General features: G+C 45.0%; 1 protein-coding gene across 1 annotated transcript in view; it reads right to left on the bottom strand.

Annotated features, from left to right (window-relative positions):
- The window catches only part of jade2 (jade family PHD finger 2), a 139,590-nt gene that overhangs the window by 24,116 nt on the left and 96,697 nt on the right, over nt 1-18,777 (bottom strand). The window contains exons 8-9 of the mRNA XM_056284300.1: nt 16,486-16,603; nt 94-222 (exon numbers count right to left, since the gene is read on the bottom strand). Coding sequence (XP_056140275.1) covers nt 94-222; nt 16,486-16,603 — 247 coding nt within the window. The remainder of the gene's footprint in view (nt 1-93; nt 223-16,485; nt 16,604-18,777) is intronic.

Raw genomic sequence — 18,777 nt, 5'->3', positions numbered from 1 at the left:
ACACATACCAAACCACCTCTCACAAATGTGCACACACACACACACACACACACACACACACACACACAAAAACAGACAGACAAAAGATGATACCTAGTTCTTTGAGCAGGGAGCCGTTCTCGGACTTCCACCTTTCCTTCTTCTCAGGACTGCTCTTCCGCCTCTCCTTGCCTCTCTCCTTCACGCTGCCCTGCCTCCTCTTCTCTCCCTTTTGGGTTTTCTCTGCAAGCAGAGACAGGAGACAGCTTTGGGATTGGGGGCTTCCTCTGCTTATTTTATTTGAGCTCTCCTTAGGCAGTGTCAATGAGCCAGGGGGGGGGGGACTTCCTCCCTTTTCTTAAGAGAGATCTGGCTGAGAAAACAGCGTTTTGGCTGACAAAGCGGCGAACATTAACATACATTAAACACTCATTTTGGCCAATAACAGAGGACAGCTGAAATTCTGGCCCATTAGTGATTGTGTGCTGGAGAAAATTGTACAGGAAGAAAAAACTGTAAACGTGAAGACTGTAAAAGCCTCATGGGTGAAATGAGAAAGAAATGAGCAATAAACACAAATAGGACCCTGGTTGCAGGTTGCATTAACATCTGACTTGTGTGCAGACATGACACAGACATGCATCATCTACGTTTCATTTACATCTTTCCTTTAAACTACGTTCCAACTATGCCCAGAGATTTGAATCGATCCTTCCCTCACAAAATGCAAATAGGCTCCACCTGCCTGGAAACGTTCCATCTCACGGCAGGGAAAAATTGGGTTATAAATTGTTCATTTCCTGTTTAAAGAACAGCTTCCCTGTTTCCAGGGAGAAGGCAACAATACATTCATTTCTTTCCTCCCTCCATGATTTTGTCTGGCAACAGCTGGTCTTCTGAGTCTCGATAGCTTTAAGGAAGCTGTCAGTCACTTTGGTATATTATTGTTTTTCTTCTGTTTTCCAATTTATAGCACAGAACACCTTGCAATAGAACTCCGGTGCCTTCCCCAGTGCAGCAAAATCAAACACAACAACAGACACACACAGCATCACACACCTGTAACGTGACACAAATACAATTACATCAATTGTTTACAGAGCTGAAAGCATCACTTTGTTCTTTTGAAGTTGCTAACTGCAGCAGGAATCGAGCCTTTTTTGGGAGTTTTTTGGGTTCACGGCATTGAATTCCCTACATCTTTTCGTGTAAAGACTTAGTAATTTTATGTGCACTGTGCAGGCTGACGAATAAACCTCTTTTTAATTAACGTATCCAGCGTAATCTAACGTATGCATAGTAATGCTCCTCTGACCACATAAACCACTATCTGAGCTTAAACTTCATCTCGATAAGGCCCAAGTTCCAAAGATGCATGTTAATGCCGGCTGTCAAGAGTTCAATATGTGAGATGCAGCACTCAAGTGTACCTGTCAGGTTAAAGCCGAATGAATCTTCCAAGATCTAACTGATCGAAACGTCGCCAACAGGTTAGTTTTTGGGAACAATTTTAGTGTGCAGACCGTAGTCCTCTGAGATCAATTTAGCCCACCTTTGTTAGCCCACCTAAGAGATCAACAGAGTTCGAGCCAGGGTCCAAGGCTGTAATGTGTGTGTGTGGGGGGGGGGGATAACTTTAATAATCACGAGAACAAAACTCAACTTTGCCTTGAAAAAGGAGAACATTTGTGTTTTTTGTTTTTGTGTTGTAGGAGTTTGTTCACTGGTTCATTTAATGGGTGGTATTGTTTCTGATGTGTGTGTTTTGGCCCTGTGATGGTCTGGCGGCCTGTCCAGGGTGTCTTCCTGCCTGCCGCCCAGTGACTGCTGGGATAGGCTCCAGCATACCCGTGACCCTGAGTAAGTATAAGTGGTTTGGATAATGGATCAATGAATGAAATATGTGTCCAGTCATTGTGCTGTATAAATGAAGGGTACCTCAGTTTAACCCCACCAGTGTTTAGCCCAGAGATAAAGTTAAGCAAACAAAAAACTGTGTCATTGTCAGTCTTTTTTTTTTTTGGTTTGAAAAATTTCCCCCTTTTTATCCCCAATTGTACCCGGCCAATTACCCCACTCGTCCAAGCCGTCCCGGTTCCACCCTCTCTGCCGGTCCAGGGAGGGCTGCAGACTACCACATGCCTCCTCCGATACATGTGGAGTCGCCAGCCACTTCTTTTCACCTGACAGTGAGGAATTTCACCAGGGGGACGTAGCACATGGGAGGATCACACTATTCCCCCCAGTTCCCCCTCCCCCCTGAACAGGCGCCCTGACTGACTAGAGGAGGCGCTAGCGCAGCGACCTGGACACATACCCACATCCGGCTTCCCACCCACAGACACGGCCAATTGTGTCTGTAGGGACGCCAGACCAAGCGGGAGGTAACACGGGGATTTGAACCAGTGATCCCCGTGTTGGTAGGCAACGTAATAGACCACTACGCTACCCGGACACCCCATTGTCTGTCTTTTTAAGTGATAATGTGGTTGACCTCTTTGAATATAACACACACACACACACACACACACACACACACACACACACACACACACACACACACACACACACACACACACACACACACACACACACAGACAAGGCTTTGTGGTAGTTTTCAGGTCTTTCAGCATGCTGACACACACGCTGTGTGACACATAACAGACCCTTGCTGGGAGCCCTCATGCTGGGTGCTGTCCTATCAAGCTGTGGAACCTAACTCCCCGGCTCCAGCTGAGGGAGCACGGTAGGTAACATGCAGCACATACCAACATAAACACACTCGCACGCGCGCACACGTTAACATGCCCTGTAATGGGAACCTATAATCCGGACTCTACAAGAACATGTGAGTACGTATAGAAAAGAAACCGCTTACAGTACATAACATTTATGCACAGATTTGATGTCAGCACATTTGCATTTCTCTACGCAAGAGTGTGTACGCGCACACGCACACACACACATAGCGAGTAAGGAGAAGGTACGGGTACATAGTTACGCTTCAGTGGCTCCCATACAAACAACAATATCTCATCACGTGCCCTCCTGCCTCTCTCTCTCTCTCGCTGTGGTGTGGAACGCCCTTATTGTTGGGGGTGTCTTGTTGTAACATGCTGCTGCTGCTTAAACAAACACACAAAGTCCTGACTACATGACTGACTGACTCCCCTGCTGTTCCACTGTGTGTGTGTCTGTGTGTGTGTAAGGGTAGGGGGCAGTTCTCGTTAACTGAAGTTGACAATATTTGCGAGGATCAGCTGGTGGTAAACTATTGGTGCACTACATGCTGGTTAGCACTAGTTGGAATACATAATGTGGCTATCACTCACTCCATTTTTTGTATTTTACTGTATGCAGCTGTTTGGGTGTCTATGTGTATTCATTCATTCAAGTCCCTTAACATGCAGCTCCATATTACAGTGTTGTAGAGTAGCAGTACTATGCACTGTGTGTGTGCGTGTGTGTGTGTGTGTGTGTATGTCATGTACATGAATGTATTTCCAATTTATTTCTGCGACAACGGTAATGTGTACAGCCATGTGAGCTTGTACATGTATGTGAGTTGTCAGTGGCAGCGGAGGATGTTTTGCTAAATTCTACATTCACAAGTCTAAATTTGCAAATAAAAAAACCAAGCTTTCCTGAACTGTCTGTTTCCACTGAAGCTGAATAATAATCATGATATTGATAAAAAAAAAGCTGTCTAATATTTGTAAGCTTTGCAAAATCTTTATTTAATATGTATGTTTTTTTCACCCTGGCATATTGTCATTGGTGCGACTGATTGTGTACACTTTTCGTGTGACTGTTTACTTTATATTTACTTATATTTATCGTATTTACTGTGATAAGTTTGATTAAGAAAACAGTTGATCTGAGAGTGAAGCAGCTGCATGCAACAAAAGCAACAAAAAAACCCATATATATATATATATATATATATACACACACACATACATATATATACACACACACACACACACACATATATATATATACACATGTCCGTAATATGGAATGGAGAAGAAAAAAAAAGGACGGAGAAATAAAATGTGCAAATGTCGGTGAGGGTCTTCCAAGGTAGACAAAATCAGAGAGGTGGTTTTCATACAACGTAAGAGTAACTGAATGACGTTTTACACTTTTGTTTTTTTGCTCGATTTCACACGATTCAATGGTTGGCGGCGGTATTGCGTCATATCCGCCAACAGCAAAGCGAAGAAAAAAAAGGATGGCGAACCGATATAAACAAAACATCGCAAAAAAGTCTTTGCATATGAGGTAGTCTTTTATATGCGGAAGGAAACGCATTCAACATGTTTGTTTGACATCAACGACACACACAGTGTGTTTTGGTAAGAAACCTCAAACGTAAAGAAAGCCAAGTTGAAGCCCTCTTCCTATTTGTGTCTTTAGCAGAGCGAGAGAGACGTGCTGACACGCTGGATGGTGTGTATGGCTGGCTTGCTAATGCTGCTGGACGTTAGCTAACTGCCTCTGAGAGGAGGATGATCAACACTTCACAGCTCTGTCAACGGAGCCTCTATTGACTGAATGCCGGCGCTGTGTTTAAGTGTGTAATGAAATAAGTACTGTAAATTGCAGCGCTGTCTTCGCCGTGTCCTTCCTTTTAAAATGCTGGAACCTTGCCAGGACTACAAAAAGAAGCCAGCGCAGAACACACTGGCGCCGGTAGATGTGCGATAAGGACCTTCCTATTCATTTCAATACAAAATCCCAGCAACACGTCACTGTTCGATCCCCCCCATCCACCCCGCCCCCCATCCACACTCCTACAGAGTCATTTTCTTTGGGAGAAAGGTATTAGAGCAGATCCAAACGTAGCCTTTCAATATTCAAAGCGTTTTTATTTGTGCTAAAGACGGCACGTGACATGAGCATCGCTCTGCTTCTGCGCTGGTGCGTGTTTGGCTTAAGCTGTTCTGGAAGGCGCTCCCTCCGGAAAGACATCTCCATTTTGCAGCTTCTAAACCTTAATATCTCTGATTTGTTGAGAGGGAAATCTCTCTCATCCACGGATCATCCACCACATGAACAGTTTTGCATAACATCTTCCTTCATTTATGAGTTTCCTTGAAATGTCTTGGTACTGGTCGAAATACCACAGTTATTTGTTTTCCCAAAGGTTTCTGGGGTTTTCATTACGTCACGGGGACGTCCCGAGGACGTCAACAGGGACGTTAGGGGAAAGTCCTGTAGACGTCCCTGTGACGGACGTTATTGCGGAACTTCCCAAGGACAGTACACGGACGTTAGGGGAAAGTCCTGTAGACGTCCCCGTGATTTCCCAGGGATGTTATTGCGCGAGGTTAAGCGAACATCCCGAGGACATTACAGGCACAATAGGGGAAAGTCCTCCAGACGTCCCGGGATGTCACGGGGACGTTATTGTGGGGTGTCCCGAGGACATTACAGGGACGTTAAGGGAAAGTCTACTTGACGTTCCTGGGATGTCATTGTGGAACATTCTTTAAACGTCTCGCAATAACGTCCACGTGACGTAATAAAAACCCTACACAATGACATTTACCGAACGTTCGGAGAGGACCTTTAGGGGACGTGCTGGGAATGTTCTTTTGTTTGCTGGGAAAGCACTGAAAACTGCTTCCATTTCCAACATCATACCTCTGTGAAGCGGGGTTTTCTGCAATGAATGCAACGGAAACAAAACTGCGGAATGGACTGGACATAAGAAACACCCTTCGGGTGTCACTGTCTCCCATCACCCCTCGATTGGACCGTCTTGCTGCAGGGAAACAAGCCCAGAGCTCCCACTGATTCAGTGATATTTGTGAGTTGCAATGTTGTTATATGTATGTTATGTTAATGCGAGGAAAATATGCGCTGTGTGTTTAATATCCAAGCGTTACTTTAAACGTTGTGATACTATTGACTTATAATAATATCCATCCATCCATCATCTGAACCGCTTATCCTGCTCTCAGGGTCGCGGGGATGCTGGAGCCTATTCCAGCAGTCATTGGGCAGCAGGCGGGGCGGGGAGACACCCTGGACAGGCCGCCAGACCATCACAGCTCCAACACACACACACACACACACACACACACACACACACACACACACACACACACACACCTAGGGACAATTTAGTATGGCCAATTCACCTGACCTACATGTCTTTGGACTGTGGGGGGAAACCGGAGCCCCCGGAGGAAACCCACACAGACACGGGGAGAACATGCAAACTCCACACAGAGGATGACCCGGGATGACCCACCAAGGTTGGACTACCCTGGGGCTCGAACCCAGGACCTGCTTGCTGTGAGGCGACCGCGCTAACCACTGTACCACCGTGCCGCAATATAATAATAACGATAATAAATCAAACTTGTATAGCACTTTTCTAACACTCAAAGTCGCTTTACAATAAACGGGGTGAAACAAGACAACAGATAAACCTAACACAGACATACAGGGGTGGATGGGAAGGGGGGCTACGAGAGGGAGAAGCGGCAGCCACACACGACGCCAGCAGTACTCTCCCACTTAAACAGATAAAAAAGGGCAAGAAAAATAAAAAGCAACAATAACGGACTTATATGCCTAAACTATATTCCAGTCATTATTAACCCATCCCCGCCCCTGCCCCGGTCCGCCAGAATATTGTCAATATTAAACCGGTCCGAGGTGCAAAAAAGGTTGGGGACCCCTGCTTTAGAGCGCCGCACAAAAGTGCTAAGCTTCCCCCAACACTTGTAATCTTAATAAGAATCCAACTCCCACAACTGGGAACCCTTTAAGAGTAGCTTTTATTCCCATCAGTTCCCTTTCCTTCCCTGCAAATTTTCTCCATTCCATTTCTCTCACGACCTCACCCTGTCACCCCCTCTCCGCCTCTGCATCACTCTCTACCTCCCTTTTGTCCTCCAACCCTCCCTCATTTAGAAGGTGCAACAGCACCAGGGGATTTGTCTTTTTGAAGTGTGTGATTAATATCCCCTCTTTCTGGGCTCAGTGGACTGCAAGGTGAGGGTGTGTGTGTGTGTGTGTGTGTGTGTGTGTGTGTGTGTGTGTGTGTGTGTGTGTGTGTGTGTGCACACCAAGACGCTGTCCCACTTCTTACCTGAGCTTAAGTGCATTATGAGAAAGTTCTCTCCCTCCCTTTCTCTTTCCACTCCCGTTTTCTTCACTCGCCACCTTTTTGTCAGCGCTTTCTTTCCCTCTTTCTGTTTGCTCATTTTCTTTCTCATCCCCTTTTCCCTCATTTTCTCACTCATTCTGAGGGTCTAAGGACAGGATGTTGTGCCGCTGTAAAGCCCACTGAGGCAAATTTCTAATTTGTGATGTTGGGCTATATACATAAAATTGACTTGACTTGACTTCACCTCTGCACTGTTTTCTTCACTCCACTTTTTTTGTCGTACTTTACTCTCTCTTACATCTCTTTCCTGTTTCCTCCCTCCTTCCATGCTGTCTTGCATCTATTACTTTCTTACCCATCGTCCTTGTTTCTGTTCTCGTCTCCTCTCTTTAGATGTCTAGAAGAGCAATTTGCCTTTCAATGTGCACTCTCACTCGCTCGCATCCACACACACACACACACACACACACACACACACAAAAGATCAAAAAGGCCAACACTAGCCACTGTCAGCTTATCACAATTTGGTTTGAGCCAGAGTTAATAAGGACAGGAAGTTGTGTTGCTGTTAAGCCCACTGAGGCAAATTTGTAATTTGGGATATTGAGCTATACAAATAAAATTGATTTGATTTTGATTTGCACAACCAGCATAACAAAAGTGCAAAACCTTTCGCGTGTTTGTGTGTGTTTGTATGTTATACGTTTAAAGCCAGAGTGCGGGACTTTTACATATAAACGAACGTCTGTTAAATTCAAGCACTTGCCAAACAAGTTCACACAGTGCTGATTAAGCCTATCACTGCCAGGTAAATCTCTGCATCTGGTATGTGGGCGACATTCCCGTGCTGGAATACTGGTAGTGACGCGTTTTATGTCAACTAGCAAACTCTGCCTCTGATTGGTTAAGGTTAGCTTTAGGGTGGGGTGGGGTTGAGTTAGGGTTGGCCAATCAGAGGCATGCAAACCCTTTTGTCACACGGAAGTTGGAGCCAAAGTTGTTTGGAAAAATTATAGACGCTTCGCCAGAGCTGAAGTAGCGACAGGGTAGTTTGTGATGCTCCAGAGAAAAAGAAACTCGGCTTTCAGAGGAAGGATTAAATTTAAAAAAAAAATAAAATAAAAAGAAAGCGATCAATGGCGACGACAAACATGGTAGCTTTTCCTCATTGGAGAGCGCTGAAAGAAGAGAAGGGACTGTCGCGTGGACTGGTTGGTGTTTGTAAAATATTTAGAGTAGGCTATGTAGCTATTACATTTACTCTACTCAAATAACGGACTATTGTCTTGGAACTGTGGAAGTTTCATTGTATTTTTGTAACTATTAACTAAGCTCGCGTCGACAGTGTTTGTGTAATTACTTAAACTACCAATAGGGGAAGTCAAAAGTTCCCTACTGCAGGTTTAAAGAGTGCACTACTACTACTACTACTACTTTCGGCTGCTCGCATTAGGGGTCGCCACAGCGGATCCTCCGTTTCCATCTCTTCCGGTCCTCTGCATCCTCCTCTGTCACACCAGCCACCTGCATGTCCTCCCTCATCACATCCATAAACCTCCTCTTTGGCCTTCCTCTTTTCTTCTTCCCTGGCAGCTCCATATTCAGCATCCTTCTCTCAATATACCCAGCATCTCTCCTAAACACATGTCCAAACCATCTCAATCTTGCCTCTCTTGCTTTGTCTCCAAACCGTCCAACCTGAGCTGTCCCCCTAATATAATCGTTCCTAATCCTGTCCTCCTTCGTCACTCCCAATGAAAATCTTAGCATCTTCAACTCTGCCACCTCCAGCTCCGCCTCCTGTCTTTTCATCAGCGCCACTGTCTCCAAACCATATAACATAGCTGGTCTCACAACCATCTTGTAAACCTCCCCTTTAACGCTTGCTGGTACCCTTCTGTTGCAAATCACTCCTAGAGAGTGCACTACCTGCACGATAATACCATAACTTCAAGCCCTGTGGTTACGTATGTCTGTGTATATGACTGTTTCCATCTATGTTTTTTTGTGTTTATATTTGTGTATGCAGGTGAAACTTGAGGTCCCACCAAATTTTCCATGGTAGAGCTCAATTACATTAACAAAAACACAGTGACTCATCTCCAGAATCATATATACAGACATATACAGATACACATGTGTACGCACATGTATTCCTCTATGTGAGCAACTTTTAGACAGTGCAAACAAGCACAATCAAGATGGATTACATCTAAAATGAGGTTCAGATAATGCCGCAGTAAATACAATGGACAATTTGTTGTTTTTACAGGGGAAAAGTAGCTAGAATGAATCCTCAGGATGGTGAAATATAAGGACAGTATTCCTGTCCTAAACATGTAACTAACAAAATGCCCTATTATTTCACCTATGATGGGGCTAAGATGGTGAACAGTTTATCTTGATGCACTGGAGGGACTTTTATTCAGAAAACACAAGCCTGACAAAGGCATTCAATGATCCCAAATGAAAGAGTTCATTCTTTGAAATTAGTCAGACAGTCTCATACACAGACACAGACACAGACACACACACATGCCCCATCAGCATAAAATTCAGAATTTTTAGCTTGCCAAGGAAGTTGTCACATATAAGACATTTAACTAGGTGGGTTGCTCAAATTAAACCATAAATGCATTGCAATTTATGGACGAGTGAGTTGGCAAGGGAGAAGGAACTCAGAGAATAAAAGTTCATTTCTAGACAGTGAGAAATCATCTATCATTTGTTTAATTGATCTCTTTCCCTGAATTCCTCCTTATTCTCTTCCTCCGTATGAGATTAGACTCAGCTAGCGTGTTCTGTAGTCTCACTTGCTTTCACAATGGGGCCAGGCCCCAGACATGACAGGCGGCTGATAAACATGACAGAAATACAGGCTGGCAGACTGTCAGTTGAACTGAGGGTGCCAAGCCATTGTTCAGACGGCCCATTATTCCGAAACCCCAATAGTCCGAAAAATGTCCCGTTGGACCGAAAGCCCAATTGTCCGACAGCCCTTTATCCTGAAAACAAACGGCCACTGCTATGAAGGCCGGCAGCACCAAAAATACACACTCTCCCCGCAGTTGTTAGTTCATTGACTGCTGGTGTTGTATCAAACTCTGTTTCCCTGTCGAGATCTGTTTCCCCCTTGCCAGAGTTCGATACAACACCGTAACGCTTGATTAACCTTAACCTTATCCTAACCCTAATCTTAACCTAACACTTACCTTAACCTAATCGTAACCGATAGCTAACTTGTTTCCATAGGGGGAAATGGATCTCGACGGGGAAACAGAGTTCGATACAACACCGCCAAGTTGCAAGTTGGCTCCAGTCTTGTTATGAATCATTGATCTGAACTGGCCAGGGATAAATACAAGAAAGTTGATATTGCTGGTGAAGTAGAGATGATATTCTCACAAGTGTTTTAAATGTTACACCTCCTATTCATGTGAATTTGTAGCAAACAGTATCCTGATGTTTGCATGTCAAAATACAATAACATATTTTTTTTTTTTTATAAATCTATTTCTGATTTTTCCCTTTTTTCTCCCAATTTAGTGGCCAATTGATCCCTATTTTAATTCAAACACCCACCCTGGTATTGCATGCGTTCGCCAACTGCATCTCTCCGGCCGGCAGTCTCGAAGGAAAGCGCCTCCCCACTTTCGTGACAAGGCGAATCCAAGCCGAACCCCTGTTTTTCCGACACACACAGAGACGCATTCACATGACGAACACAAGCCGACTCCGCCCCCCTCCCGAAGACAGCGTTGCCAATGATCGCTGCTTCGTCGAGTCCGGCCATAGTCGGATCTGACGAGACCGGGGCGCGAACCCCAGTCCCCAGTGGGCAACTGCATCGACACCAAGCCGATGAAAATACAATAACATATTAAGGGTAAAAAAACTGCAGGGAATAACAGGCTGTTGGAACAATGGGCATTATCCAAATTGGGTGGGACATTGAGATGGACAGCTGGACACAGACTGACAGTCTTGTTAAGCCAGGTTGACAGACAGGTGTGTGTGTGTGTTCTTTGTGAGCAAAAAGCTCTGACAGAAGGGGTGTCCAGGTAGCGTGGCAGTCTATTCTGTTGCCTACCAACACGAGGATCACCGGTTCGAATCCCCATGTTACCTCCGGCTTGGTTGAGTGTCCGTCCCTACAGACACAACTGTCCGTGTCTGCAGATGGGAAGCCGGATGTGGGTATGTGTCCGGGTCGCTGCACTAGTGCCTCCTCTGGTCGGTCGGGGTGCCTGGTTGGGGGGGGGAGGCGAACTGGGGAGGATAGCGTGATCCTCTCACGCGTTACGTCCCCCTGGTGAAACTCCTCACTGTCAGGTGAAAAGAAGCGGCTGGCGACTCCACATGTATTGGAGGAGACATGTGGTAGTTTGCAGCCCTCCCCAGATTGGCAGAGGGGGGTGGAACAGTGACCGGGACGGCTCGGAAGCGTGGGGTAATTGCCCATGTATAATTGGGGAGAAAAGGGGGGGGGGTCCAAAAGAAAAATGCACTGCCAAAGTGTAGCTCTGCAGCTGGCTGGCATTGGCATGAGCTGTCAATTGACCTTTTGCAAAGTCCCGCCCCCCTTAGTTACTGTTGCTATGCCCGTCAAGCATTTCAGAACTATCCAGGAAGTAGCCGGAAAACACCAAAACATGAAGGAAGAAATCAGCGCATTGTGTGGGTAACAGTAATAATACGTTGGCTGTATTAGCTATCAATAATAGCTAGTAGCAAGCTTAGCTTGGAGCAGACGGGTATTTTTGTTGATTTTGGATGGATTAAGCTGGCCATGGGGTCTGCTATACTGCCAAATGTATTGCCGACATTGCGCTTCTTGCATTCTGGGTTTCGGGAAGGGAAAGAAAATTACACCCCCTCCAAACTTTTAAGATATGTAGTATCCAATTTGCAGATCCCATAGGCACACCGTTTCAGCATTTTGTTGTGTGTTTGAAAGCTTGACGGACCGTTGCTAAGGTAGGATTGGACAAGCACCGTTCTGGGGCGGTACTTTGCGAAAGGTCAATTGTATTTGTGAGTCAATGTGCAGCACAAGCAATCAATACAGGCAAGACCTTTCCCCCTTCAAAGTCTACACACAGTACCTGCAGTTTAGAATAGGAGGACTTTTTTTCTCTCTGTCACCCTGAATAATTGTATGTCTCCATTTTCAATTGCTAGTGCATAGAATGTTCTCTGCTCACTATCTGGGGGTGGTCAGGCAGATTTTTGTTTTCATTTAAGTCCCTTGGGTGCTCATGGGTGTCAATGTTAAATAGCATACCTTTAAAGTTACGATTCTGATCGTTTGCATGTAAACAAATGTCTTTTTATGGTACTTCCTACCACTAGCATATGTAAGAGAAAAGCTAATCCAGTGGCGCCACAGTGGCCCAGTGGTTAGCGGTCGCTTCACAGCAAGAAGGTCCTGGGTTCGAACCCCGGGGATGTCCAACCTTGGGGGTGATCCCAGATCGTCCTCTGTGTGGAGTTTGCATGTTTTCCCCCCCATGTCTGCGGTGGGTTTTCTCCGGGTGCTCCGGTTTCCCCCCCACCATCAAAAAGACACGCATGTTAGGGTTAATACTCCTTCCTGTCTGTACCCCTGACCGAGGCATGACAAGACGACCTGGAGTTGGTCCCCGGATGCTGCATGATGGCCGCCCACTGCTCCTAGCTACACAGCTAGGATGAGTTAAATGCAGAGCGTAATTTCCCCACGGGGATTAATAAAGTATCTCAAATGAAAATAAATAATTAATTAATACTCCGGAAATATTCAAATGATGATTTCTTGTGTAACTGCTCATCTAATGATTACTGTCTGGCAGGATTTTGTCAAATGCTGCTGAAGGTGGCAGGAAGCGGTCAGTTTGAAGAGGAACCAAAGTTTTCACGGCTATCAAGAAAATATGGTAGAACAAGCTCATAGAAGAATGGTAACAACATGAATAGTTAAAACTCAGACTCTGTCTTTTTGTTGTTGTTTTGTTCATGGGGTAGGTGCTGACGCAACCACACTGGCGACTCTGTCAGTTAAACAAAGACGAGGATCCTCAGTATTGCTACTTTAAAATCAATAATTATTGAAATAAAAAAAAAACATTTGCTATACTGCAGTTCATAATTGGGCTTGTAAAAAAAAAAAGATGAAATGTTGTCATTCATGCTATGTACCAAAAAAAAATAATTATGGGTTGATGCAAAGAACCTGTTAGATAAGGACAAAAAGGAATAAAACAAGAGGAAGGAGAAAGTATGAGAGATAAGAAAATCAGATTAACGGAGATGAGAAAAAAAAAAAAAACAACAACGTCCGGTATAACAAATGTGAGGGAGAGAGGAGTGAAAGACATTAGAGCCAAAGATTTAAGAGGCACAACAAAGAGGAAGACACAATGTGAGAGACATGGTCAGTTAGTACAGCAGACAGCCCCATTATTCATACCCAGTGCACGGGCACACATAAACTCTCTGTCTCACACTCACACACACACACACACAGTCCTACCCATAATCTAACTTCTGTGGCAGTGTTAACAGATAGGGCTGTTTAGTGGCTGCAGCATAGTTCACACCTCCTGATAGTAGCAAACTGCTGAGTCAGAGGCCCTCAGTCTGGGCAGGAGAGAGAGTGAGAGTGTATGTGTGTGTGTGTTTTACAGGTTTTAAGAGTGTGTGCGTATTAGTGAGTGTGTGGGTTGTGTATAGAGTATGTGTCAGTGTAAGTATAAGTAAGTGTGTGTTCTGTATTAATTATAGTCAGCAATAACGACTGGTGCCAATGTGGTGCCAGTTCCTAATTGGTCAGAAACTATGATAACAATAAGCCACTGGATGAATGATGCTGCTTTCGATATCGCCATCTTTCTGATTTACTTTATAGCAATCCTGCAAAACTGCTTCTGTGATTTCCTAATGCAGCCGGGTTGCTTGCAATGACCTTGCAAGCCATTGCATTTGATTTGAAAGACTAAGACACTATTATGTGTGGGCCCACTTCAATAAAACTACTGGATATTCTGTAAAATGCAGTTGATATCAAAAAGCTGTGTGTGTGTAACTGGGTTAACGCAAGCAATCTAATGAAACACCAACAATAACAGTGTGGAATACATTTGATGCACCGCAGCATTATTAAAACGAATGGGGGCAAAGCTTTCTCGCCTATTTCAAAGACAGTTTGTCTCTATCACCTTGACAATCCCAGTATACAATTCACATAAAACTATTCAGTTTTGGTGTCTGGGTAGCGTGGCGGTCTATTCCGTTGCCGAACAACACGGGGATCGCCGGTTCGAATCCCCGTGTTACCTCTGGCTTGGTTGGGTATCCCTACAGACACAATTGGCCATGTCTGCGGGTGGGATGCCGGATGTGGGTATGTGTCCTGGTCGCTGCACTAGCGCCTCCTCTGGTCAGTCGGGGCGCCTGTTTGGGGGGGGGGTAGCATGATACTCCCACATGCTACGTCCCCCTGGTGAACTCACTGTCAGGTGAAAAGAAATGGCTGGTGACTCCACATATATCGGAAGAGGCATGTGGTAGTCTGCAGCCCTCCCCGGATCGGCAGAGGGGGTGGAGCAGTGACTGAGGCAGATCGGAAGAGTGGGGTAATTGGCCAAGTACAATTGGGGAGAAAAAAAGGGGGAATAATAATAATAATTTAAAAAAAATATTCAGTTTTATCAGCAGAAAGTAAAATGAAATGGTAGCAACGGGTTAATCTTTAGGGCTCCTTGAATTCACTACGTCAGAGATGGCTCAAGGTCCTCACCACAGCTGATCACATGATCACCATGATTACGTGAGTTTATTGTCATCACCGTGACACTTATAACTATCGTCATCACCACAGCAACTGGAGTTCAACATTACCATGACAACGAAGCGTTTGTAAATGTCACAAATGCTGACACTACTTGAACACAATGTAATGTGTGCGGGGGACAGTATCACAATGAAAATGGTGATGTAAAGCTGTAAATATTTACCTCTTTGACACCTAGGAGCAGACAGGCCAGATGGACTGTGCTCAAAAACTCAGAAGAATGTCGATTAAAAGCAAAATCTAGAAAAGGCTGGTGGGTTATAAAACAGAATCAAGTCCAGAAATGTATGTGTGTAGTTGAGTCACCTCTATTCTCAATGCATAAACCCCAATTCACCAGGTGCTGCCTTTAATTTAAGGAATAATAAAAAAATATGTATATATATACTTTTAAGAGAGGCATAGCCAATACAGCACCACAAATACTTGATAGTAGCTCTGGGATTTACTGCGCTTGTTGCAATTACTGTGACATTGGAGGAAGGGCATCTGGATCAGTCACTTGAATGCAGGGAAAAAGGACGAGACAAACGTTTATTTTGGATGATGTTTGTCGTGTGTCCAGGCAAACTTTCTCTCCATTGTTCTGCAGTGGACATGTAGGTGACAAGGTTAAGCTTGCTGCTCAAAACAAAATTAAAAGCCATTGACAAAAACAAAATCGAGCATTCGGGTAGCGTGGTGGTCTACTCCATTGCCTACCAACACGAGGATCGCAGGTTCGAATCCCCCTGTTAACTCCGGCTTGGTCGGGGTGTCCCTACAGACACAGTTGGCAGTGTCTGCGGGTGGGAAGCCGGAGGTGGGTATGTGTCCTGGTCACTGCACTAGCACCTCCTCTGGTCAGTCTTCCACGTAGCGTGTGGGAGCGTGACCCTCCCACGTGCTACGTTCCCCTGGTGAAACTCCTCACTGTCAGGTGAAAAGAAGCGGCTGGTGACTCCACATGTATCGGAGGTGGCATGTGGTAGTCTGCAGCCCTTCCCGGGTTGGCAGAGGGGTGGAGCAGCGATCGGGACGGCTCGGAAGAGTGGGGTAATTGGGCGGGTAGGATTGGGAAGAAAAAAATGGGGAAAATCCAAAAAAAAAAAAAACTGATACATGTACACCTGCAAATACATCTACTAAACTTAATAATGTACTTATCATTACTACTATTAAAAGTACAACCGCAACTTTTACTAACACAATGCCAGAGGTTTTGTCCTTTATTGACGTGTGAAGACATGCAACCGTGGTGGTGTTTGACCACTCGAATACTCAGACATCTATTCAGGATGAAACAGAGCCTCCGGGGCCGTTGTGTCAGCACCTTTCCCACTGCTACACAAAAACAACATGGCCGACCCTGAGGTAAAGATGTTTACGTATAGTACTTGTTGGTAAAGGTCTTGGTACAAAGATTGGTCTGCCACATCTACTCATAATCTACGACAACTTTACTTCTTCAAACTCACCGCTGTTACTACGACCACGTCTTGCTGCTACTACAACAACGACTACTACCACTACTCATACACACACACCCATTCAACCCCATACTGCTCACCTCCAGCCATGTCTTCCTCCAGGAGTTGTATCTGCAGGTGGAAAATCTTCTGCTGAAGGTCACACAGGGTGTGCTTCATCTTCTCTCTCCGTGTCACCATGTAGCACAGATTCCGCACCTGACAACAACAAACATCACATCAGGTTAACCACTATGCACGCACACATGCACACACACACATACACATGCACGCAGGTACACAAGTTGCAAGATACACAAGATGCACACAAATTTCTGCCACCAAATAATAAATTATGTGACACATATCCTACTCCTCCCTGAGATCTATAAGTTATAACCGCTGTGCTGCGTAGCTTGCCAGGAACTTTGATCGTGAGAACGATCGATACCTAAATCTAGGGGGTGTGTTGCCGTAAAACACTGACTTTGTTTCAATGTCTATCATTTGATGACTGCTACTGGCGTCTACTTGTCATATCATGATTAAGAAGATCAGCTCCCCCCGATTCATCAAGAAGCAAACAAACAGACAAGTGACAACAAGAAAAACAAGAAAAGACCACTTGGAGGACTGTCAGCTAAGCTTTACAGCTTCTCTGGACTCTCCAAATGTCTTTCAGTGTTGACACAGAAGAATGACACGAAGTCGAGATGAGACCCAAGAGACGACATCCTGCCAGCAACCTTCATCCCATATTCTCCCTCCGCACAGCAACCCCCCCCCCATCCCCCTGCTCCAAACTGCTAAATTAATATCATGTGTTTATAACCTGGAGCCATGCATATGTGCGTGCATGAATCTTTGGACGAGAAAGTAAAGTTGCACAACTTGTGACATGTGTATGTTGAAGCATGTGTATGTTGAAGTTGGCGGTCAGGTTGTGTGTGTGTTTTGCTGCAGTGATTTGGTACAGGCCAACACGTGGCAGGGGAGCAGACTGTTCTAGACTGTTTGACCAGACAAGAGTCCCTTAAGGGGAGGGAAGAGAAGAAGGAGGGACAGCGAGCCAGGGCAGGTTGACTGAGAACGTGAAAGAGAGAGCGAGAGAAAGACGGATGGGTAGATAAATAAACAGGCAGGTACAGTATACTGATAGCCAAGAAGATGGATAGACGGGCAGAGACAGATATGCAGGCATATGGAAAGAGAGAGAGCGAGAGAGAGAGAGAGAGAGAGAGAGAGATACTGATTGGATCCAGGCAAGAGCACTACAGAGAAGTCCAAAACTAACGAGCCAGAAACAGGCGTTTAGCCAAGGACACTCACTCGTACAGTCACACACACACACACACACACACACACACACACACACACACACACACACACACACACACAGTGATCCTGTGTCACGCACACCGCATCTGTTTGAGAATTGTGTGTGTGTGTGTGTGTATTTGTGCGCTCCCCTTTGGGGGAAATAGCATCTTTTGTTTTGCACAGAGTTGTGTGATGAAGTGCTGGACTTGCTGCTAAAGGAAAAGAACGGAAGAGAGGGGGAGAAGGAAGGAGAGAGACAGCTATTGAGGGATGGTGGGGGGGGGGGGACAAGATAAAACAGAAGAAAAAGAAGAGAGAAGGGACAGAGATTATTAGATAGAGTAGATTGGTTTAGACAGATGTAGAACAGCAGAACAGATGGACGGCTGAACAGAAGGACAAAAATCTGAACTAGAAATGAAAGGTTATAAAACACATGCAGCAAGACTAGTGGATGAAAAGATGGAGGGCAGATACACAGATGGATAAACAAACAAAAGGAGAGAAGATTATTTAATCAGCTATTTAAAAAGGACTTGGCTAGGGCGAACGCAAACACACAGTTAATTCTCAAAGACACTGCTGAAGAACAACCTTGCAGGACAAACGATCAGTGTTATAATTTGATGTGTCAGAGGAGGCTTTTTTTCACAGCAACAGATTTTTATACAACAAATGTGCGGTGGTCCCTGGGATGGGTCAGCAACACGTCTGACAACCTCTATCTTAAAAAGACAATGGGTGACAAGAGGTGACTGAAAACTCCAAAAGAAAGAACACACACACACACACACCACCATAATCCTCTCACTTCCTTTCCAAGGAAAACGACTGACTAATAGACTGGCAGGAACAACACCACCACACATTATACTGGGACTACCTATATCACCACTCTTTGAATGTGTGTATCTGTGTTTAAGTGTGAATGTGTGTGTGTGTGTGTGTGTGTGTGTGTGTGTGTGTGTGTATGTGTGTGTGTGTGTGTGCAAGCCTGGGACTCACTATGTTGGTTTGTATGTGCAAGTATATGTAGGTTTGTGGGTATTTGTCTGTTCTGCCATGTGTGCACA

Source organism: Lampris incognitus, chromosome 8 (genome assembly GCF_029633865.1).
Source record: "Lampris incognitus isolate fLamInc1 chromosome 8, fLamInc1.hap2, whole genome shotgun sequence".
In the NCBI taxonomy this organism is placed as follows: Eukaryota; Metazoa; Chordata; class Actinopteri; order Lampriformes; family Lampridae; genus Lampris; species Lampris incognitus.
This window is presented reverse-complemented; position numbering and strand designations above follow the sequence as displayed.